The 24,053-nt window shown below is 37.3% G+C and overlaps 4 protein-coding genes across 6 annotated transcripts; 3 read left to right on the top strand and 1 right to left on the bottom strand.

Annotated features, from left to right (window-relative positions):
* The first annotated feature begins 537 nt into the window (after window positions 1-537).
* On the top strand, window positions 538-5,619 carry kat5a (K(lysine) acetyltransferase 5a). Its single transcript, XM_058776688.1, has 15 exons — window positions 538-702; window positions 814-880; window positions 1,079-1,147; window positions 1,271-1,407; window positions 1,563-1,631; window positions 2,212-2,385; window positions 2,553-2,633; window positions 3,011-3,073; window positions 3,352-3,600; window positions 3,934-4,023; window positions 4,221-4,361; window positions 4,475-4,568; window positions 4,720-4,879; window positions 4,965-5,046; window positions 5,156-5,619. The coding sequence occupies exons 1-15, from the start codon at window positions 688-690 to the stop codon at window positions 5,288-5,290; spliced, it is 1,626 nt and encodes a 541-aa protein (XP_058632671.1). The 5' UTR covers window positions 538-687; the 3' UTR covers window positions 5,291-5,619.
* Window positions 5,620-5,761: 142 nt separating this feature from the next.
* mtmr2 (myotubularin related protein 2) lies at window positions 5,762-12,253 on the bottom strand. Of its 2 annotated transcripts, none has more exons than XM_058776686.1 (16): window positions 12,022-12,253; window positions 11,469-11,529; window positions 11,336-11,359; window positions 11,182-11,254; window positions 11,007-11,101; window positions 10,814-10,918; window positions 10,443-10,547; window positions 10,223-10,306; window positions 9,517-9,666; window positions 9,230-9,418; window positions 8,965-9,150; window positions 8,653-8,859; window positions 7,669-7,761; window positions 7,452-7,565; window positions 7,039-7,215; window positions 5,762-6,456 (listed from the first exon to the last, which is right to left on the bottom strand). In XM_058776686.1, the coding sequence occupies exons 1-16, from the start codon at window positions 12,063-12,065 to the stop codon at window positions 6,292-6,294; spliced, it is 1,872 nt and encodes a 623-aa protein (XP_058632669.1). In that variant the 5' UTR covers window positions 12,066-12,253; the 3' UTR covers window positions 5,762-6,291. The 2 variants fall into 2 exon arrangements, with proteins under 2 accessions (XP_058632669.1, XP_058632670.1); XM_058776687.1 differs by having other exon boundaries at window positions 11,191-11,254; window positions 12,022-12,252.
* A 959-nt stretch (window positions 12,254-13,212) lies between these two features.
* Window positions 13,213-17,489, top strand: gjb1a (gap junction protein beta 1a). 2 transcript variants are annotated; one of them, XM_058776421.1, is made up of 2 exons: window positions 13,213-13,369; window positions 16,211-17,489. In XM_058776421.1, exon 2 carries the CDS (start codon window positions 16,225-16,227, stop codon window positions 16,945-16,947), a length of 723 nt encoding a protein of 240 aa, XP_058632404.1. In that variant the 5' UTR covers window positions 13,213-13,369; window positions 16,211-16,224; the 3' UTR covers window positions 16,948-17,489. The 2 variants fall into 2 exon arrangements, with proteins under 2 accessions (XP_058632404.1, XP_058632403.1); XM_058776420.1 differs by lacking the exon at window positions 13,213-13,369 and adding an exon at window positions 14,706-14,833.
* A 2,270-nt stretch (window positions 17,490-19,759) lies between these two features.
* On the top strand, window positions 19,760-23,480 carry gja2 (gap junction protein, alpha 2). The gene is made up of 2 exons (XM_058775988.1): window positions 19,760-19,878; window positions 21,442-23,480. Exon 2 carries the CDS (start codon window positions 21,459-21,461, stop codon window positions 22,518-22,520), a length of 1,062 nt encoding a protein of 353 aa, XP_058631971.1. The 5' UTR covers window positions 19,760-19,878; window positions 21,442-21,458; the 3' UTR covers window positions 22,521-23,480.
* The last annotated feature ends 573 nt before the right edge of the window (window positions 23,481-24,053 follow it).

Genomic DNA, 24,053 nt, shown 5'->3' with positions numbered 1-24,053 from the left:
TGATTTCCAGCAGGATAATCCTTTAAGTTACTTAGAGCTGTAGATAGCACTGAAGATGAACAAGAAAAAAAAAATGTCAGATGGCTTATGTCAGATTCCAATAAATACCAACAAAAATAGTTAGATTACACTATTATACACTTTTTTCATCATAAGTATCATAAGTTAAAGTTAAGTATCATAAGTTAAAGCCTAGTTAAAGGTAGGCCTACTCTGCTCCTTGTGAATTTAGTATTCACTTTATTGGCTCTTACATGAACCTGATACATCCAAACAATTTGTAATAAGTACCCCTTATGTAATACTTCAGCTAAACATAGAATATCTGTTATTTTATTATTTTTAATTTTCCTTACTCAATCTTTCAAATTGGACATTTGACAATAGATAAACATATAAAACCATACGTTTTAATAAAGATTTTCATCTAACGTTACATGTCGAATTAAGTTCATCAGCATTTTGATCGCAGTTATTTTTTATTTGCTCCTTACGTTTTTTTTTTTTTTTTTGTAAATGACACAAACAAGGATTTAAATTACTATATAAATACTGTAGAAAGATACAAAATTATAGCCTTATTGCTAAAATCATTTTATCAGTTATAGTTAATGCGTCACTCAAGGCAAAATAAACGCGACTGGCCTTCTACTGCAGCGCACTCTTCTGTTCGCCTGATAAAAAAAGATGGCGGATCACTCGGTGAGTATTGGACAGACATTTGGTTTCTATGTAGTCTTGGTGGCGATTTAAATTAAATTTGTTCTGTCTGTGTTGGTCGATGTCATTTATAATTGCGTTATGTCCTCATAGGTTGAGATCACTGAGGGCTGTCGACTTCCCGTGCTGCGAAAAAATCAAGAAAATGAAAACGAATGGCGTAAGTATCAGCCTGACAGCTGCGTATATACTGTACACAATAACATTAGCAGCTCTAACTACATGTCAGTGCTCATGTGTATACGCAAACAGCTACATGCGAATAGCAGTAATAATAATATCTATCTGTCTATGTAGATATTTACGGATTTAACTCTTTGTTTGTCCAAAAGTATTTTATAATTTCGTCCTTTCATAGCTTTGGCTGAAATTCTCAGCGTTAAAGACATCTCTGGAAAAAAGCTCTACTATGTCCACTACATTGACTGTGAGTATTAATTATTACCTTTGTTCACTTACCTAATTTTTTGCTTTCAGAGTGTAAATGGTTCCATATTGAGCTTTTCATTTCAAAGCAAAAACTTTGCTGAATTTGTTTTGTTTTTGGAAGTCAATAAGCGCCTGGATGAATGGGTTACTCCAGACCGACTGGATATTAAGAAGCTCCAGTTTCCCAAGAAGGAGGCAAAGACTCCTATGAAGAATGGGCTGCCTGGGTCTCGCCCGAGCTCCCCAGAGAGAGACGTGGTAAGAGAATCCACTCTGTACCCTCTGGCTCTAGCCATAGAAACAACACTGCCCCACTTCAGTGGCAAAGATGTACAGTAAATCATACACAGCTGTTTTCAAATTTGCATGCTGTTCCGTCCGTTTATCATCTCTCATTTTCTGTTCAAATTTAGAAGAAGAATCTAGATCTCCATGTTCAGTCTTCTTCAGCTACTTCAAGAGGCAAAACCCTCCCCACACCGGTACAGAAGATCCCTGCCCGTTCTTTTTTATCAATCAATCTTTACAGCAAGAGTTTATGATGAATGAGCTGCATTAAAGACTAATTTGAATAAGCTCATTATACACTTTTCAAAGTGTGAGGGATGCAGTTTTTGCCTCATCTCGTTTTAAACTGTAGATAGCAGTTAGAACCTTTTATGTGACGTGTAAATTAAAGATATTTATTGCACAATGTTAGCATTGTATAAAAGGAATGACATAAGATTAATTATTTGAAAGACACCAAGTTACAAAGTTATAATGTATAGCTAAAATACTAGATACATTTTTAGTATTACACGAGGAACTGAAAAAAGATGTTTTGTTACTCCTAAAGCAAATCTATTCCGTTTTCTGTATGTAAAAGCTCAGCCAGACCCCATCAATCAGAACATTCTCATTACTCATTACCCTTTATTTAGTTTCTCATGAGCTTAGTGGCAGAAGTTCACTCATGGTTATGTTGTTAGGTATGGTGGATTTTAGCACCTTTTAAAGAATGTTGCACTCACTTTCTATGTAGAGAAAAAAAGTAGCTGTTGTTTCCGTTTGATCTTACAGAAAAGGAAAGCAGAGTCGGTCTCTTTGGTCACACAAGTGACCGCAGCGACTCCAGTGCCTTCACTTCCTGGTTCTGCAGAAGCGAGTCAGGCCTCTGTCTATCCAGCAATGAGAGATTCTTCTTTCAGCATTAAATCCAGAGACGAGCATGAACCACTCACCTCTCTCACCACAGTAAGAAATGACTGTATTTCAAACAATTCAAGAATAGCTTGTCTCTTCTTACATAATATTTAATAAAAATTAAATTTACATTTAACAGTTGTTAGGTATAAGTTTTTAAAATATTGTTTTAAAAAATCAAACTTTTCCTTATCTCCTCGGCTTCTTCCTCCTGGAAGAATGGCACATCATCCATCCAGCGTCATCTCATTCCTCCTCAGCCTGGGAGAAAAAGAAAAAGTTGTGGAGGGACAGATGAGGTATGTCCTGCAGCTAAAAATGCTGATCCTCAAAATAAAAAAAATCTAATTTTGTTTACATAATTTATCATGAAGTTGGGGCTGTGAGATATTGAGCATCTGTTAAAATTAGGATTGTGGTGTTTTTGGGCACTTTTCTGTATATCTCATGAAGGTACTTTAATTTAACAATAGTACCATTGTTATAGGTGAAATACTGTGTTATACAAATTCTGTAGTTATATTATAACCAATACTGACTACTAGTGAGAACTGGGTTCCAACCAAAACCAAATCATTAAAATGTTTTCCACTGAGATTTTGCTTTCTGCTTTTCTGTGGCTTATCTTTCTCCATTCAAATTTCCCAAAGCTTTGCAACCCCTTGTGTTTTTCTAGATGGTAAAGATGTTCCAGAATAACAGCCCTCGCTGCTCCACCGTCTATTTGCTGCCAGGAGAGGTCCGGCTCCTTTACTTCCCATTGCTTTTGCTTTGGTTTGAGTGTCTTGTCAGAATGGAGGCTTAGGGCTGTTAAAGAATCAGATTCTAAACAGAATGGATTTTGTAAACAAAGTAATAGAATCCATTGCACTGAATACATAAATATATATTTTTGTAAAGAAATCAGGTAAACCTGACATGGAAAAAAGTTTACATGGAACCCACAAACATTTTTTAAATGTGAAGCATATTCACTTTCTATTCACTGTTCTCCCTAACTCTACTCTCTGGTCTCAGGACTCTCAGGACAGTTCAGATGGAATCCCATCTGCCCCGCGCATGACCGGTAGCTTGGTGTCCGACCGCAGTCATGATGACATTGTGACGCGAATGAAGAACATAGACTGTATTGAGCTGGGCCGGCACAGACTGAAGCCTTGGTACTTCTCTCCATACCCACAGGAGCTCACTTCTCTGCCCATTCTCTACCTCTGTGAATTCTGTCTCAAATACCTCAAGAGCCTCAAATGTCTCCAAAGACACTTGGTAAGAGTAGTTAGACAACTGTAGGCTTAAGGTGCGGTCACATTAGTGAAATTTTGCAGACATTTTTCATTGTCAGTAGTGCAGCCATGCATAAAGTACACCACACACACTGAAATCACATTTAAACCTAGCAGCTTTCTGTTGGTCAATGACTTAACTTGAACACCAGCGAAGTCTGGCAATGTTAAATTCTTTGTTGCACAGATTCTCATTGAAATTTCGCAGTGGTAGATGTGACCACATCTTTAAATAGCTGTTATAATTACACACATTATTTTGTATATAATTGTATTACATTTAATACAACTATTACTCCTTCTGTAACTTTTACAGACAAAATGCAACCTGCGGCATCCACCAGGAAATGAGATATACCGCAAAGGAACCATCTCCTTTTTTGAAATAGATGGCAGAAAAAACAAGGTGTGTAATAATGAGAGGTGTGAAAATTAGAGTTTGGATTAGTGAATGATGTTGTTAAAATGGATAAACGTAATCAAGAATATTTAAATCTTTGAACACTTTTCCTTTAATAGGGCCCAGTGCACATGTATTATACATCTTTTGCGGTCTCTGAAGGTCTTTTAAATCTATTTTAAATCTTCTCTTTCCCTGCTCAGGCATACTCCCAAAACTTGTGTTTATTGGCCAAATGTTTCCTTGACCATAAGACCCTGTACTACGACACAGATCCTTTCCTCTTCTATGTTATGACGGAGTATGACTCAAAGGGTTTCCATATAGTTGGCTACTTCTCAAAGGTATATTTTATCTTTGCTGGCATCCGTTTTGATGGTTTTTTTTAATCCTTTATGAACCTCTTGACTTCTTTGAGGCCACTGTATTAATCGTCTTTTTCCCTCGTTCATTAAAGGAGAAGGAATCAACAGAAGACTATAATGTGGCCTGTATCCTGACCTTGCCACCTTATCAGAGAAGAGGCTATGGCAAACTACTCATAGAGTTCAGTGAGTAATTTTACAGTTTTCATGACTAAACGAATTGCATTAGTCAAACAACAATTTTGCTTAATTTATGCCTCATGTCATTTAATATAATTAGCCCTGAAGGTTGTGGGCCTTGCTTAAAACAAAAACAAAAACACTTCTTGTCTCCAAGGTTATGAGCTCTCAAAGGTGGAAGGAAAGACGGGCACCCCAGAGAAACCTCTGTCTGATTTGGGCTTGCTCTCATACCGTTCATACTGGTCCCAGACCATTCTGGAGATACTCATGGACCTCAAATCAGAGAATGGAGAGCGACCACAGATCACCATCAAGTATGTGTCCACTGTATGTATTGTACTAAAGAAATACTTTATAGGCACAGTTTTCTAGCAGTGTTCTTCCTTTTGATGTTTTTAGTGAAATTAGCGAGATCACAAGTGTCAAGAAAGAGGATGTGATCTCAACTCTTCAATACCTCAACCTCATCAATTATTACAAGGTAAAAATAGCACTTTCAATGAACACTTCTCAATTTGAATTATTTTGGGGTAGAAAAATCAGAAATGAGTTATTCTTTGCTAATTCAGATTTGCTCTTCTCCATTGCAGGGTCAGTATATCCTCACCTTGTCTGAGGACATAGTGGAAGGTCACGAGCGTGCCATGCAGAAACGCCACCTCCGCATTGACCCCAAATGCTTGCATTTCACTCCTAAAGACTGGAGCAAGAGGGGCAAGTGGTGAGGTACAAAGGAGGGCCGCTAGCTCACAGATACAGACAGGAATTAAAACCAACATGAATAGTCTTGTCTGTAAATGGTCTTGTATTTATGTACTTTTATGGGTTTTTTTATAAAGCTAAGTCTAAAAATAATTGAGCCACCTCAAAAAATGTAACTGAATGTGATGTGTAAATAAACAGTCTGTTTGTACTGTTTGGGATTATTAACACGTTTTCTCAGTCCCTAAAGATTAAAAGATATAGGATTGCTTTGCGCATTATCTGAAATATGTGATGCATCACATGCATTTAATCTTTTAAATATTCAGTTACACATTGTGTCATGGATACTCGGATTGCAGCTTGACTACACAAAAACCAGCTCTAGCTCAATTCTAACTGTCCACATAAAACATACTGAATATAAACCGAAACACCATCTATTGTCTAGATCCATATACTGCAGATGTTTTATTTCTGTGGACGACTCCCAGTTGAATCAGTGTCAACACATTTTGTGTCAACACATTTTATTTGTCAATAATGTTAATGTATAAGCAAAAGTTAGATATAGAGCATATCTTTAACATGATTACATAGTGTCATTTTAAACAAGCCCAAGAAAGTTCGGAATTTCAAGTAAAGACAGAAGCCTGTACGCAAAACCTGAGGCTGAAAAACTGGCCTCAACTTCCCACCACATCAAGCTGATGCAGGCAGAATCCCAGTGACATCACAATACTTTGGTCATGTGATGCTCAGGCGCAGAGTTCTACAACATACAGCTCATACAGTATAAGCCCTAATATGCTTCTAATATGTATTAGTGCTTTAATAGTCTTAATAAATGTATTAATATAATACTAGTATGAAACAATTTTAGTGATTAAAAGCTTCTTCCATCCAGCCAGCTGGTAGCAGCGAGGTGAATGTTAGTGTGTGCATCACTGCAAGTAACATGAGAACCGCGCGACATGCTCACACGGTGTGTGTGTGTGTGTGGGCATCTACATTCCTTTAAAGCCTAAACAAAGGTCTGCACAGGTGTGATGGAGCGTGTAGGAGACCCCGCCCTCTCGGAGGATGAGGAGGCTGTACGATTGGCCGCCTCGCGCTGCAGCTCTTCCACCCTCTTCTGAAGCTCTGCCCGTTTTGCTAGCAGCTCCTTGTAGCGCTGATGGACAGGCTCCTAAAATACATTTTTCATCAAACTGAGACTTTCAAACCAAACAGACAGCACAAGGCATTTAAAAACCCATTATATGTGCTTAAAATGATAACTAAAATGTCAGATGTTTAGTTGATGAATAACTCCAGGTAAACATAATTCTGGGTTATTTTGATTCACATTGCTCATATTTCACATGGAGTTAACAATTAATCCTGAGTATTCATAAGTTGACATTGTACATTCATAAACCCCAGGTTAACATCCTTTTTGCGGTGTCAATGGCATTGATTGGACAAATGCAGTCCAATACTGTCAAGTTTTTCCTGAATGGATTTTCTTCATTCACCATTTGATATTTTTCCTTTCAAATGCTGAAACGATGGTTTATGCACTGCAGTTCCGTGAATGTCCAAAAAGTGTTTCAAAAAGTGGGGGTAAATGTAGGGTGTAGAATGATGATAGCCTGGGGTTTAAGTGCAGTGTGAAAAGCCTGAATTAACTGTTATTCAAATATCAGACAGATGTGAGCAAACTTTAACTAGCAGAGTCAGATAACAAATTTCAGTACCTACACATCCATTTAAAACCTGGAGTCTATACCTGTGGTCGCATGCGAGGAGTCCAGCGTATGTAGTAGGTGACCCAGAGCTGGAGGTGTCGTATACCAACGGTGGGGAAGAGCACATGGGAGGGATAATGTACATACAGCGGATTCACAAACTCTTCTAGCTGACTGTTCACAAAAGACCATAGAGACACAGTGCGCTTCGGGACTTCCTAAACACAAAACAGACAGTCGCTTAGACCCACACACACTCATATATGCAGCTTACAAATAAACAAGTCTCACACCAACAGTGACGATGGATAAATTACTGTAAGCTGCTTTGGATAAAAGCATCTGCCAAATTACATCATGTTCCATTAAAGAGGCTAATTGTCATATTCCTTCTTTGTAAATGAGATGCATATAAAGTGCAAACATTTATTCCCAAGGCCATTCTCACTCTTACCTCTTTAAGTCTTTGCTGCTCACTGTTACAAAGAAATGTGCCAAAGAGGCAGCTGTAGAGGTGATCCAGTATTGTTATGAGAAAATACTCATTGAACTCGAAAGCTGCAGGAAACTACAAACACAAATTCTTATTACTTATACAGACACAGACCACAGAACATACACTGAAGACAGGCAGGTGTTGCTCTGGAAACTCCGGGGTGTTTTGCACTCACCTGTCTTGTCATCTGCCAAACACAGTCAATGAACTGCAGGAAGATTGGTGAGCGATCTGCGTCTGTGTGATTCTTATCACCATGACCCACCCGCTGTATACACAAAATATAATAATGTTAAAAAGTATGGGGTCAGTAAGATTTTTTTAACAATTTGAAAGAAGTCTCTCATGTTCACCAAGGCTTTATTCATTTTGATCAAAATTACAGTAAAAACAGTAATACAGTGATATATAATTACAATTTATAATAACTGTTTTGTATTATAATGTTCAAATATAATTTATTCCTGTGATGGCAATTTTTAGCGGCCATTACTCCAGTCTTCAGTGCCACATGATCCTTCAGAAATCATTCCAATATGTACAAGTAACATATCTAATGATTAGCAATGTTGAAAACAATTGTACTACTTAATATTTCTGGGTAAATGTGTACATTTTTTAGGATTCTTTCATGAATTTAAAATTGAAAAGAACAGCATTCATTTGAAACAGAAATCAGTAACTTTATAAATGCATTCACTGTCACTTTTTATCAATTTAATTCATTCCTCCTGAATAAAAGTATACATTTTTTTACAGAAAAAAAATCTTACTGACCCAACATTTCTGAATGGTAGTGTACATATGTTTTTGTAATTTTTTTTAAATGGTCAAAAGTTATTTAAGTATATTATATTCTATAGAACAAAAAATAAATAAATTACACAAGATATTACAATGAAAATGTAATTTTCGATAGAAAGGCAAAATTAGGTTTCTGGAGTAGATGTGCAGCACATAAAACAAAGAAATTGGCCATATGTCAATATAACGGTGTGTGCCAAGTGTAGATACCAGTGCACTTATATAGGGCACTATGAAGCAGACATTATATCGGAAATAGTGAATAAGTTAACAAGTGAGTAATTTGGGATACAGGAAGCATTTTATTCCCTCGCAGGCTTGCTTTGTTACTGTATCATGTAAACTACTAACTGACCTGTTGGAAGCGGTGACCGAAGCTGAGCCACTCTTTCTCCAGCAGTATCTGAAAGCCTCGTATGGTTCTGTAGTGAGAATCTAGCATAATCAGGGCCAGGGAGGTCAGCTGAGGCGTTCTGTCCCAGCCGTCACTGCAATGAACCACCACTGAGGTTTTCCCAGACTCCACCTTATCTGCTATCCTTAAAGCTCCAGCCAGAATCAACTAATCACACATACACACACACACCACACAGTCAGTGCCACATTCATCATCCTCATGTTTCTTAACATTTGAGAAAGGTGATTAATGTGATCACTCTCGTCTCACCTTAATATGCTCCAGCCAGTGGGTGGACTCGAGATTGGAAAGCCAGTGAGATTCCTCAATGTTGGGATAGACAACTTCCTTCAGTTTCCGTAGCGACTCACGCATTACATGAATGTTGTGGATATCCAGAAATACCAGTTCAGCGTTCTGATATGCATCTTCACTCTCAAACCCACCTCCTTTCATCTAAAATACACACGTGCACAGGCTTTCAAAATTTCCCTTTCATTCAAAACGCACACTTGAAAAGAAAGTAAGCGTTTACCTTGTTAGCTGCAGCATTCACACTTGGTCTGGCATCGAATATGAACAGTTTGTGTGATTGAGCGTTTGCGTCCATAATGGCCTGAAGGAGCTTCTCATCTTCTTTGCAGCGGCGACCGTTCTGGCCCACCATCGGTTGACTGGCGCGAACCACTGTGGCATGACTCTCTGGGTGGATCCATGATAGCACCTAAACCAGGGAGAGCCGATAGCTTCAGGCCAGAAGGCAAATAATTGTGCACACAGAGACTGTCATGTGATGATTCAGAAATGTCTCATGACACTGACCGGAATGCGTCCTTTGGCCCTAAAACTGGAGACGCGTCGCAGTTCCTCATCAGTAATGGTTACTGGGACAAATAGCACTGCTGGGTATGAATCACACAGCTCGTAGTGATCATTTACTTTGGAGATCCTCCAGCTCTCGTTTGGAAGACCCTACACACACACACACACACACTTGTATTTAAAACACAACTCATAAATACTTGATTCTCAATGGTTAATCACAGCATTATGCAGCAAATATTTTTGCATAATGATGTTAAAATATATAAATGATTCTTGTCCCAGGCAAACAATATCCTATACAGTTGTGCAAGATGTCTCTTCACTCCATAGTAATTCTCATTCTATTCAAATAATTAAATATTGGTAAATATGGTAAATTATATTATTTTTTATTATTTTTTTATTTAAGTAATATGAATAATATATTTATATGGATACTACATAATACGATTAATATTCATATTGATATATTGAATAATTATGTCATTATTTAATATTTTATTTATTTATTTTCATGTATTAATTTGGTAAGTACCTGTGATACATGGGATAATGTACAGTCACCATTATTGCAAAACAAACCCCTTCAGGGTGATACAAGCCACCTGTGCTTCATTAGAGTCCTAACCACTCTAAAATGATTTATTTTGCAATAAATATTGGATGACTATATATTACCACCTTAAATAAACACAGACTGTACCTGTCTCTTGTATTCAGCCAGTGGATCATACACCTTCCATCCATTCTCAGGAAACACCTGCTTATAGTCAAATGCAAAGAGGGACTAGACAACGAGAAAGGAAGGAGACAGACAGAGATACTAATTAAATTTAGGCTGGTGCTGAATCAGTTATATTTGGTAAATAAATTATATTATATGCTGTATTAATATACACTCTCCGTTTATTTATGTTTCTCACCATATTGTTTGACACTGGAAAAGCAAACTTCATCAGAACCTCGAACACTGACTTCTTTAGTGAGTCCTCAGGCTCCTTGTGCACAAAACGTAGATTCCTCATATCCTACAAGACATACACATTAAGCAAATATGCAAAAAAAAAAGCTGTATCAGGATTATAGTACAATAGTAAGGGGCCAATATTTTCAATAGCCCCACCAAAAAACTATTATATTTTACTTTTAGCAGTGTATTTTCAGAAGTGCCACATTCACATACATAACAAAATTACTAAAACTTAAACTATAATAAAAAAAGTGAAAGTAAAAACACTACAATAATAATATATTATTTATATTATATATATAAATATACTGCATCACTTAAAACCTTGCAGACAAGGCCGTACGAGACATCTCCTCTGCTAGTTGCTGCTCCAATCTTCTCTATCCTGCTCAAAACTCCCAGTGGTAGTTCTAGCCCAAACACCGGCTCCTAGACAACAAATAAGGTGATGGAAGTCTTTAATTCAGAAATTCTCTCCAGCAGTCATACAGAAACAGCATGAGCGCATGGCTCTTACCCTGTCAGTGCACCTGAAGAAAAGTCTGTAGTTAGTGACGGTCAGAGATCCTCTAACAGGCCCAATAAAAGGACAAATGTAAGTCACGTCTTTAGCTGTGGACACACACACACACAATAAACAGATACATTTAAACCATCAGAATGGATGATGTACAGAAGTCAGTATAATGTACCACAAATACCGGAATCCTGAACCAGTTCCTCTGGCAGAAGAGGAAGTTCGACTTTACTGGGGTCTTTGTAGACCTGCAAACAGAAGAACATGAGATCAATGCAAAGGAACTGAGACTTAATCCAAACTTTAGGCTCACATTTACACTGTCATACCTTTTCAATTGCCTTTCCTTTAGTCTGTAATGATAAAAAACAGATGAGGTTTAGTTATAGTAACAGTTCAGAACATACAACAGTTTTAAGAACAGAATAAGAAGTGCTGGGCTGGACTTTGGTCCTGACTGACCCGCAGCTCTGTGTCTGAAACTCTGGTGCCACTGGAGCGGTCCGAGCGCGTTGTGGTGGAGCTGAAAGGACATTAGAGGAACAAAGACGGATTAAAGCACACCTATAAGCTTTACACATTAAAGGAACAGTTTCCTCAGAAATTAACATTCTGTCATCAATTACTGATACTGATCATGTTGCTCCAAACCTGCATGTCTTTATTTAGAGTCAGAGACATTACATCTGCTTTACTATACAGTAAAAAGCAGTGGCATTCTGCCTAACATCTCCTTTACTGTACTACAGATTAATGAAAGAAAGTCACGTCACACAGGTCTGGACCAAAATAATGCTGAGTAAACACTGACAGAATTTTAAGTTCTGGGTGAACTATCCCTTCCGACAAAGATATAATCATACTTAGCTACCGCGCTCCTCACAGAAAGCTTCAAAAATATTATATAAACGTCCTGGAACAGTTTCATACAGGGCGCTTGCGAATCAAGTAAATATTCACTCAGTAATGCCTCTGTGTGAGAGAGTGTGTTTGTGTTTTCTCTTGGTAACGTTACCTGCACAGAGACTCCACACTGTCCACACTGCCGCTCTCCTCCATCCCGAACTGGACCGAACCGCGCCACTGATAAAGTTGTCAAGTTAACTGAACTCGTTAATTTAGTGACTGTTCAGTGCGGAAACTCAGCTAGCACAAACAGCGGAAGCTGCCATGTCTTCCCAGAATTCCTCTAGGTGGGGCTAGCAGTGCGCGCTCGCGAGTTGGGTGTTTGAGGCCGTGAGCGCGTGTTTGTTGGTCACCTTGTGGGGACTTTTCTTCCGCCAGATTAAAACTAGATTAAACAATGTGAGACACAAACACCAGAATGAGCACAAAGTAAATATATGTATATTATTAACAACAACAACAAAGAAAGTTAAAACAATGTCCCCGTATTAAAAAAAAAATAACTTTAGCTATTTATTAGCTTACTTATATTTTTAATGAAAGGTTAATTAAATAAAACAAAAACGGCCTAAACAATGTCTTAATTAATATTAAAAGATGTTGGGATTAGGGTTAATAAAAATTAACGAATGAAATGCCTTTTATTGGCTATGGATTTTTAAAAGCTTGATATTAATACAAAATTTAAAATTCTTTAAAACATGTGTGTTAGCTGACAGATAAAACATTGACAAAATTCACTTTTAACAGATTTACTGATTATTTAAAAGTAAAGAAAGACAAGTTTTGACAAGTAAAGTCTTAAAGTCTGGTTATTATTTCCTCATTTCCAGTAATAAGCTCCTAGCCAGCTGAAGTTTGTTATGAAATGTTGGATTAATAGAATTCAAAGCAATCTACCTTCTTGTATGTGCCATTTACCTCCTCAAAAGGAAACAGCAATTAATCACATTTTTTTCATGGATAATAAGGATAACCATTTGGATGACCTTTTCTTTTGAAGCTGCTGTTATGGATGTGATTTCAGTGCATTAATATTAATCTAAAAATAGTTGTATACAAATTTGTGCATACAGAGACTGGATCAACGTAGCCTACAGTGTGCATGTGTAAACTTTCCTGTATGTACATGGTTATGAATGTGTGTGAAAGCAAACCTATATACAAGCTTGTGTATGTGAGTTGGTGTATGTTCATGTGTAAATGCATTTGTACATAATTTGCGTCACAGTGTCTGCTGGTGGGTGTGTGCCTTGGATCTGATCTGAATGGTTAAGGACGGGCAGCACAAGCATCTTTTGTGTGGAGATGTTTGTAGTGGGGTGAGTAACAGCGTGACACGAGTGATTAGCAATGCAAAGCTCCAGTACTGCGCCATAATCTGCACTAGGGAAACATCAACCCTTTCCTGGGCGACTTCAACCTCTTCTTCTGCTCAGGGACCTCACCAACCGCAGGTAAACATCAGCCAAATACCAACCCTATCAAACACAGTACTAAACCTACCAATTAAACCCTGTCATAATCAACTACCAACCATGTTCAATCCAACAACTCAATAATCAACCAACTACCAAACCAGTCAAATCAGCATGAAACACCCATCTCCCTGGTTTAATTCTAATTTAGAAAGTTTACAACCACTTATTGATCATGGAATATACTACACATAGTAATTCAGAAAATATATTATTTTATAAACCACTCTGGGAAATTAAAAATCTGTATTTTGTATCTGTATGAGGCACTTTAAGTTGATTTCTTATGTACTTGTACATTCAGGATGTTGCTTTTCTCTACACTGTTAAAAAAATAATGGTTCCTTATTGGCATTGATAGTTCCATGAAGAACTTTTAACACCTATGGAACCTTTCTATTGCACAAAAGGTTTTTTATAGTACAAAAAATAAATAATAATAATAATAATAATAATTAATTGCTCTTTAGAGGAGGAAAAGTTTTTTTTTTTTAAGAACTGTTCTCTAAAAGGTTCTTAAAGGAATCAAAAATGGTTCTTCTAAATGGTGAAAAACTTTTTTAACATTTATTTTTTAGAGTATATGATGACATCTATCACTGAATTACATTAAAACAATAATAAAACACAATCCACAATTTACTAGTAGTAGAGGGCAAAAAAAAAAAAAAACTACCAAAAGTAATAAAACATAAAAACACTTTGCACTGATTGAAATATAGAAGACTCAATGCAAATGGTAATTTTATATTTCACCATTTTAATATATATATATATATATATATATATATACTAAAAGCATATTCTATGTTAAATGGTCAAATTATAGAATTGCAATATTCACCAATAATATAAAACAAAATTACATGATAAGACTACATCATCATTTTAATGAATTTTCAAATGGTTGTATATTCAGGGTATTTGCAAACTGAACTGTTGACACATTTGTAACTACCAAACCCACTTATGACCAGTTCTAAACTTCTAAACATTTCATTCTTAACCTAGAAAATCTGATTTCATAATAAATGTGCTTGTATAAAAAAAGAAAAAGAAAACTGCTGCATGGTCCTGTGAGGTCAGAGCATTTAATATGACACAAGTCTGAGGCAGAAAGGCAAAAATGGAAAATACTCTGCGACCCGTATCACACAAATACACACATCCATGCGCACACTCTTGTTCTGTGACTGAACCCACGCTTTCATTGTGTGATGGGAGAATGACATTGGCTGTGAGTTCTCCGGTCACATGGGTGGCTGTGCCTTCATAAATGGTTGCTGCAAGCTGGAGACACTCCATCTGACAGAAGTACACACATACAGACACACAAACACACACACACACACACACATACACACACACACCGGAGACACGGCGGGTCTCAGAACCCCTCTACACGGGCTCTGCCCATGCCACTAACACCACCTGCGGAGCCTGGTAATACTGAATACTGCATAAATCTCTTTCTCTCACTTTCTCTGTCTGTCAGAACATGGGTGGTTTGCTGATGTTTTCTGCTGTAGATGTGCTTGTATTTTGTCTTTGCACATGCTTTTCTTATAAAATGTAAATGATTTTCAGTTAATGAGGTACATTCAGGTAGCATATAGCCACGAAAAATCACTTTGTGCAAGTACTAGCCTGTACAGGACATTTAAGTCCATTGTCAATGCATATTGTAAGTTCATATTCTTGTGTCGTGCATTGTTTTAAAGATCTATATTTGTACTTTGCATCAGACGTGGTCATTATGTGTTTCTTATTATGACATCTCATGGTTATTGAGCAGTAATAAGAGGGCTTAAATCAAGACTTTGATGTGATATATGGGTTAATGCATGTTTCAGTGCTGGTGCACATTTTGCTTGCTGTGTGTACTGTTTTTAAGTTTACCAAAAATGCATTTGTTTGATTATAAATACAGTAAAAACAGTGATATTGTGAATCATTACTACAATTTAAAATTACTGTCTCTATTTTAATATATATATATATTTTTTTTTATTAATGTGGTGAATTTACAACAGCCATTACTGCAGTTCAGTTTGATCTCTCAGAAATCAATACGCTGATTTGGTGCTCAACACAATTATTAGAATGATCAATGTTGAAAACTGTTGTGCTGCTTAATTTTTATGTGGAAACTGATGCTTTTTTAGGATTTTTTGAAGAAAATAAAGTTCAAAAGAACTGCATTTATTTGAAATAAAAATCCTCTGTAACATTTTGAATGTAACCCATGTCACTTTTGATCTTTAATGTGCCCTTGCTGAATAACAATATTTTGATTATTATTATTTTTTTTAAATTGTCCTGATCCCAATTTTTGTACGATAGTGTGTACATATAAAATAATATTAAAATATGCCAGATAACAAGCTGATCGCTGTATGATGCCTCCTCCGTTAGGTTGAGAGTGGCTTCTGTTCTAACCTTGTGTGTGTGTGTGTGTGTGTGTGTGTGTGTGCACTTGTACAGCTTTTTTTGTGAAGTGTACTTTTTTTTTTTTTCCCCATGGCAGTGAGGACATTCTTGTAAAGTGATGAAGGACATTTTGGCCACTCCTCACTTTCTGAGACCCCTTTAAAAGCCTGTTTGAGGGTCAAGACTTGGTTTTAGGGATTAGGTTAAAATTGGGTAAAGGTTAGGTTTAGGGTAAGGGTTTGGGTGAGGCATTTAGTTCTGATGGGTAGGTTTAGGGTAAGGAGCTACAGATTGCATTGTGTCAATGTATGTCCTCACAAAGATAGCTATACAGAGTTGTGTGTGTGTGTGTGCTTCCTAATAACAGTGGACTTTTTCTTCGTCTTTCAGATCTGGAACCAAAAATGAACTGGGCGTCTTTTTATGCCGTGATCAGCGGCGTGAACCGGCATTCCACCGGCATTGGGCGGATTTGGCTGTCTGTCCTCTTCATTTTCCGGATCCTGGTTCTGGTGGTGGCGGCGGAGAGCGTGTGGGGCGATGAGAAAGCGCACTTCATCTGCAACACCCAGCAGCCCGGCTGCAACAGCGTCTGCTACGACCATTTCTTCCCCATCTCTCACATCCGACTGTGGGCGCTGCAGCTCATCATGGTCTCTACCCCCGCCCTGCTGGTTGCCATGCACATTGCACATCGTCGGCATATCGACAAAAAGTTGTATCGCCAAGCTGGCCGCACCAGTCCAAAAGACTTAGAGCAGATAAAAAACCAAAAGATGAAGATTACTGGCGCCCTTTGGTGGACTTACATGATCAGCCTGCTGTTCCGTGTGTTATTCGAATCCGCCTTTATGTATCTGTTCTACATGATCTACCCAGGATACAAGATGTTCCGGCTGGTAAAGTGTGACTCGTACCCGTGCCCAAACATAGTCGATTGCTTTGTGTCCCGACCAACAGAGAAAACAGTGTTCACTATATTCATGCTTGCGGTGTCCGGCGTCTGCATCCTGCTCAACATCGCAGAAATCGTCTTTCTTGTTGCAAGGGCTACAAGTCGTCATCTCAATAACTCCAAGGATTCCCCAGTGGGAGCCTGGATCTCTCAGAAACTGTGCTCCTTTTAGAAGCGCTGGTCCTCTCACTCTCCGAAACCTAAACATTTCGCTCTAACACTTAATGTTAATGAGGGCTAATGTCATTGATGATCGATGTTTTTTTCAATTTTATAACTCTGAATACTTTTTAAAAAGTGTACATAATATCACTCCATACAATTTTAGAGCAATATTGAAATAAATTCACACTGCTGTATGAAACTGTATACTCATATTGTCTCTAAAAACAACGAAATAAAAACCTAATATTTGTGGTAGAATCTCTGTTTGATGACAACGATTAGATTTTGCACATTTTGTTTAGCAAATGTCAACAAAAACGCGTTTGTAAGAACGATTCATCAGCTGTGCTTCATTATCTTTGTAGATCAAGGGGACTCAGGAACCTTGGGTTCCAAAAGTCTTCAAATTATTTAAATTTACTTCTATGAACATAATTGAAAATGCTAAAACATTAAAAAATAAAGATGTACAACATTAAACTGACCTCTTTTTTTTTTATTACAACATAAGCTTACACAGGAAGGCCATCAAATATTGTCTCAGACAAAAGTGTCCTTGGAGTCAAAACTGTTGAGAACCATTGCAGTAGATAGCTAATGTATGGGTCATTCTTCATTTGTGGTGGCAAGTGGTGTCCCTCTACTTTACAACAGTTGAAATAAACTTTAAATACCAATAAATCATCAAATGTTTGCGTGTTTGTATTCTGTAGGGTAAACACAATTTGTGCACTGTTAATAGTGACATTTTTATTTTAAAATACATATTTAACTGAGTTTGAGATATTGCATTTGTAACAAAATATGCATGTTTCCGCCATAACTCAGAGAGGTATCAGAGATGTAATTGCAACAATATAACATTTTTAACAAAAATTAAGTGGTTATATTGTGAATATAGATTTTATTTAACATGTAAAATTTTATTAAATTAACAAAAATAACATATTTTGTTATATTTAAGAAAAAATATTTGTCCCAAATTCATGTCTGTGGTGTTAAAACAATGGATGTCGCCTCTTTAAGAAAAGGGAGAATTCTATTTGGACTACTACCAAGGTCCAAAAGGCTACTACTAAAGGTCACTGCAGATGCTGGTTGGTCTGAGGGGTGCATGGGGAGGACATTCTTTCTTATTAATATTCTTAAAATTAGCTAAATTTCTGACTATTATTAGTGTCTGTGGTATTATGTTGATAACTTGACACATTTTAATCAAAATTTTGATAAATACATACTTATTAATATTTTCAAAATGTCCCCTGATCTTGAAATCATCATGATGGCAGCCTCCATTTTAGAAAAGTCTGAATTCAGGCTTATTTGTCTGTGGTGTTACTGTCTTTCCTGGCAAAATGTTACTTCAGTTATTGGTAACACCATAGATGTAAGTGGTTGTGTCACCAGTGTTTGATTAAAATTATTTAAAAAAAAATTTAAATATCAAAATGTTCTTAATGTTCTTCTATTTTAATGGATATAACATATTAAACTAATTTTAAATGCATAGCAATATATTTTATTAGAAAAAAACAAACAAGCATTTTTGCAAATTCTGCCTCTCATTTGCCACATCAATTGTGATGTGTAACCCGTATGATAAAACACAATTTAACTTACATAGAAGCATCCAGAAACTGTCAGCACTAACAGGTTTATAATTGCTATCATATCTATTTCTCCACAAACATCTCAAGTACTTGTCTTGCTAAGTACATCAAAATTCAGATTCGTTATGAATTCAGACATTGTTTTTGTATTATTTCAAAACTCTTGTGTGTCAAACAAATGTTTTAAAGTATTCTCTTGATTGCACAAGTAGCCTTATAGATTTATTTTTGTTTTACTTGTAGGTCTGTAAAGGGCATTAACACTTGGGGGCGCTAGAGCTCCAAAACAGCAACTCTTCATAAACCACGGTGACTGTGAAGATTTTATACACTATTGCAGTCTGTCTGAACCAGCATATGTAATGTTCTGGACATAGCGATGACACCTTTTTGATAAAGTACTTTTTATGTTACAAGGACATCTGTTTTAATCTGTTGTTACAATTACTTATAGTAGCCTATTTATTTAGTAGAATTTGGACTTTCCTACATTTCCTACAGTGGTCACCAGGTTCAGTGGCATAATTACTGAATATTTATTACATTATTAAACGCGCGCACACACAAACAAACAAACAAACAAACAAAATAACCAATGCAGTTCTTTTAGATGGATCCCATGTGACCCCAGTGAAATAAGCATTTCAGTTTACTCCTTTATTCCAAGTATTTCAATGATATATAATAATACCATCCAACTTATTAGCGAATCAGAAAATGTTTTGAGTCATGGGTCTTCTGTCAACAGCCAGTCCAGTTTACCTGGGCTTAGGGAATGTAAAAAAAATTCCCTGTCCTCTGTCAGACCATTATAGCATATCAAATACAAGCAGAGGGACACAGTCTTGCCTCCTGTCTACTTCTTGCTCTTTAACTTCTGTTTGTTCTCCATCTGGGGCTAAACACACTTTAAAAAAGGAAAATCAAAAATAGAAAGACAAAAAGAGACTGTGTTTCAGCCGCTTTCCATCAAAGGGAGGAATTTTTGTGCCTAACTGACCGTGTCCTGTGAGCTCTGCCATTGGTCCTGACAGCTGTCATTCATCCGGGAGGCTCTGAGAAACAAGGCAGGTGGTACACTCTTCAAAATTCTCCCTAGGGATTGTGTTCACTGCCAAAATTAACCCCAACACACACACACACATGCACACGTACACATCTATACAGTGTATTTGTATCGGTCAGTTCTCTCTTTCTGTTTGAGCCAGTGTTGGAGTACAGAAGAAAGTGTATGTATGACAGAAGAAGTACAGCACTGCGTCCAGACTTGTAGACTTATTGCTATTTATGTATGAGGGGATCATTCTAACTCTGGACTTTTAAGAAAGGTGAGTCTCAAGCTATAGAATTAACCGACTCTCATACACTCCCATATACACACACACAAACTGAGTGAAGACAGCACAGGAATAGCATCTGTCAGAATGAAATCAATTTAATACCCTTTCAGACTCTTCTCTGTCTTGTATTCACTTTTAACAGTTTTTGATTCCTTTCATTTGCCAGCATGAATCAATCTATGGATTTATATGTAAAGATATGGCTCAATAATGGTAGAAAATATTGTCAGATCCATCAGATTTTGGGAAGCAAAAAGGATCCTATATTTAGTATTATGACTAATGCGATAATTCATATATGACTGTGTGTGTGTGTGTATTTATTTGTGAATGACTAATCACAGTGTGTCTGGGTGATTATCTGAGAAAGGGTGTATATTTTAGTTCAGAAATACTTGTTTGATGTTCTTCACAGAATTTGTGTGTTTCAGTGTGAAACTGCTAAGCTAAATAAATACAGTAGCTCAACTGAGAGGCTTTTAGATTCATATATAACGGTAAAATACTTTCATAATTTTATTATTGGAATCTATATGCACATAAAGGCCAAGGTTTTCAAACTAAGGTCCAGGGACAAGTTCCAGAATTGTTCAAATAAATATGCAGCAAAAAATAAATGAATTTATAAAATAAAATAAAGTAGATAGTTTGTATTAGATATTATCTGGAAAGTAGATATCTCCAGGTAATATTTGAGACATGTTTATAATATATATATTTTTTACTCTATACATAAAATATATAGCTGCCCCTTCACAAGGGCAGCATCATTTTTGGGGTCCATAGCATTAAAAAGGTTGAAAAGTTAAGACGCTTTAACGGTTACTTTAAGATGATCTGTTAACAGACAGTATGCAGTACAGAAAGTATGAAGTGTGCTGGAAGATCCTTATGTGCGTGTGTGTGTAGGGGTCGAGTATGTCCACCTGTTTCAGGTCATGCTCAGGCATGAAGACATGTCAGTCAAACCTCAGGGCCACATGACCAAACACATCCCTCAAACATGACAAAGAACCTTTAGCCCACCCTTCTAATAATATATGTGTGTGTTAGCGAGTATCTGTGTGCCTATGTAAAAATTTAACCATATTTTGGGGATAAATTTGTACTCAGGATTAATCTAAATCTGACAAAAACCTTAATTTGAGGATGTCCTCATTTACAAATATTTTCAAAAGTTTTCTGGTATGGTTAGATTATGGTAATTTTATGTATACTATGCATATTCAATAGAAGTCTACAGAATGTCCACATTTAGTAAACGTGTGTGTTGATACATGCTGGACCTTTTCTTTTTTTCTTTTCTTTTCTTTTTGGACCTAAATTTAAGAAAAAGTTAATACATAGAGTATACGTTTTTGTAGGGATGTATTGTACCATGTAAACGCTGACTGGATTGTGCTTGTTCATTTCCCTTATTTTTTCAAATTTAGATAACCTTTGCCAATTATTATTCAGACTAATTAATGTAGAATTTTCACATCTGCCATTTAGTGATTATTGGCCATTACTGGTTATTAGCTTAAATAAAATTGGTGTATCTATTTGCAGGTGGGCACGCAACAGTAATGGGAGACTGGAACTCTCTTGGGAAGCTTTTGGAAAGCGCCCAGGAACACTCCACGGTGGTGGGCAAAGTCTGGCTCACCGTACTCTTCATCTTCCGCATCTTGGTGCTCGGTGCTGCAGCAGAGAAGGTTTGGGGCGATGAGCAGTCTGGTTTCACCTGCGACACCAAACAACCCGGTTGCCAGAACGTATGCTATGATATAACCTTCCCGATCTCTCACATTCGATTCTGGGTGCTTCAGATCATCTTCGTCTCCACTCCGACACTGATCTACCTGGGCCACATCCTGCACCTGGTGCGCATGGAGCAGAAACAAAAATGCAACGAGGCAGGCGGGACGGACAAACAGGCACTGTTGAGCACCAAATCTGGAAAAGGTCCCATACGTGACGAACAGGGGAAGATCCGTCTGCAGGGAGTCTTACTACGCACGTATGTCTTCAACATCATCTTCAAAACACTGTTTGAGGTGGGCTTCATTGTGGCACAGTACTTCCTCTATGGATTCGAGCTCAAGCCACTGTACACCTGCAACAGATGGCCCTGTCCCAACACCGTCAACTGCTACATCTCACGACCTACAGAAAAAACCATCTTTATCGTGTTCATGCTGGCCGTGGCCTGTCTCTCTCTGCTGCTCAACCTGGTGGAGATGTACCACCTGGGCTTCACCAAATGCCGCCAGGGTCTTCGATACAGGCGCTCTCATTCTGTCTGCGACACTGAATCTAAAGCGCCCAGTGAGGATGCTGTGGTTCCGTTTGTGCCAAACTACCCGTATTTTCCACCTCACGCACCACCTCCGGCTCCCTTTCCCACAGAGCCACACTTCAACCTCTCAGAACCCGATGGAACCTTCCCGCCACACGGCAGCCGCTCTGTTTATAAGCAGAACCGCGAGAACATGGCTGTAGAGCGCAGCGGGAAACCAGACGCTACAGATGTCAAGATCAGCAAAACGGCAAATTCTGTCCCCGGATCACCAAGCCAGCAGCGCAGGCCAAGCCACTCAAGTCGATACAGCAACAACAAGACCAGGATGGATGACCTCAAAATCTGAGCAGACGCAAACAAGACTCCATCGCTGATTCCTGAACACAAGAGATTCCCTCTTTCGCTCACAGGCTCTGAGCGCATGACGGGAATAAAAGTGTCATTCAGAGTGACATCAGAATCAGGGAGTCTGAATGTAAATTGGCGTGAGGCTTTACTTGAATTCATTTTGTGGGAACATTGCAATAACTTGATCATTAATGGAAAAGATTAATGATTGAATCATAAACTAAAATCATATGGAAGCTTTGCTTTGATAAATCATAATTGGTAAGTCAAAAAGTGACAAAAATAAACATTGTGACGCATTAAGTCGTAAAAAAATGTATAACATAAAAAGTCAGAATTATGGCATCAAGGGTATTATGAAGAGATTAAAAAAATTGAAATGATGAGTTATTATGACAAATTTTGTCATAATTATACATTTTTCTTATAATTTCGACATTTTGTCATCATTTTGATTTCCATGTCATAATTATGAATTGATCTCATATTTTTGATTTTTTATATCAGAATAATGACTTAGATATGACTTACATAATTTCAACATTATATGTCATAATCATGATTTACCAAAACATTTTTTTCTTACATGGTGGAAAAGGGCTTTCATAAGGATGATCACTTAAAATGAATTAAAAATGCTTTTCAATTGCCAACAATAAAATACTTAGGAGACTTACGGGTAAAATGTGAACGTTTAAATTTAAGTTTAAGTTTTTTAAGTGGAGCAAAATAAATTTATTTATATTTTTTCAGTGGCAACACTAATCACATTTTACAAGTCAACAGCTTACAACAGTTACATCATCTAGACTTGGCTGACTGTCTTTACCAGGTGTTTACAGTGTGTCTATGGCCTGTTTCATTTTTTTTAACCAGAGAACCAGCACTGTATGAATGTACCATCCACACATTCTCCTGTAAACATGAATGATATAAAGCAAAGTTGCTATGTGTGCATTCACTTCTTAAATAAACACTGGAGACTATTCTTAGAGAGCTGAAATGAGTGCCCAGAGACACTTTGCATGTATGTGTGTGTGTGTCCGGTTTGAAACCTGAGACAGGTCTGGCAGACGGACGGGAAGGAGCACTGATTGGCTAAATCTGTTACATTGGGCAAGAGTACAGATTTACTCAAGATGTTGCCAAAAGCATTTCAGCAGATCCAAAAAGTGTCACTGATGGGTTATGGCTGTTATTGCCTCTCGAGCTCCGCTCCAAAACCTTGTGAGCTCTCTTGCAGTCTACTGTCCTTCAAAAGCAGCATCATTCTAAGCCAAAAAGAGCCTCAAAAGTGACTGATTTCAAATAGGCTGCAGCTCCATTAAGAGTCACTCATGCGCTGCACAAAGTGTCTCATGTTAGCGTGTTGGTTGGTAAGCTAATAACTTAATACTCACAGACAATAAATAAATAAATACATACACTAATCTTGTAAAATGAATATGTATACATTTTCAAACAGACAGAAGACAGATGAAAGATTAGATACTTTCAAAAGGATACTTTTGAATAATAAAATGTGAAGTGT

Source organism: Onychostoma macrolepis, chromosome 05 (genome assembly GCF_012432095.1).
Source record: "Onychostoma macrolepis isolate SWU-2019 chromosome 05, ASM1243209v1, whole genome shotgun sequence".
Lineage (NCBI taxonomy): Eukaryota > Metazoa > Chordata > Actinopteri > Cypriniformes > Cyprinidae > Onychostoma > Onychostoma macrolepis.
This window is presented reverse-complemented; position numbering and strand designations above follow the sequence as displayed.

Coding starts and splice junctions, on each gene's coding strand:
- gja2 (XM_058775988.1), top strand. CDS start 21,459: ATGGGAGACTGGAACTCTCTTGGGAAGCTTTTGGAAAGCGCCCAGGAA.
- kat5a (XM_058776688.1), top strand. Junction 2,386..2,552: donor CACTCACCTCTCTCACCACA/GTAAGAAATGAC, acceptor TCCTCCTGGAAG/AATGGCACATCATCCATCCA. Junction 3,074..3,351: donor TCTATTTGCTGCCAGGAGAG/GTCCGGCTCCTT, acceptor CTCTGGTCTCAG/GACTCTCAGGACAGTTCAGA.
- mtmr2 (XM_058776686.1), bottom strand. CDS start 12,065: ATGGAGGAGAGCGGCAGTGTGGACAGTGTGGAGTCTCTGTGCAG. Junction 11,530..12,021: donor AGTGTGGAGTCTCTGTGCAG/GTAACGTTACCA, acceptor ATGTCCTTTCAG/CTCCACCACAACGCGCTCGG. Junction 10,307..10,442: donor TTCCAGTGTCAAACAATATG/GTGAGAAACATA, acceptor CTCGTTGTCTAG/TCCCTCTTTGCATTTGACTA.
- gjb1a (XM_058776420.1), top strand. CDS start 14,806: ATGCCACTAACACCACCTGCGGAGCCTG. Junction 14,834..16,210: donor AACACCACCTGCGGAGCCTG/GTAATACTGAAT, acceptor TTCGTCTTTCAG/ATCTGGAACCAAAAATGAAC.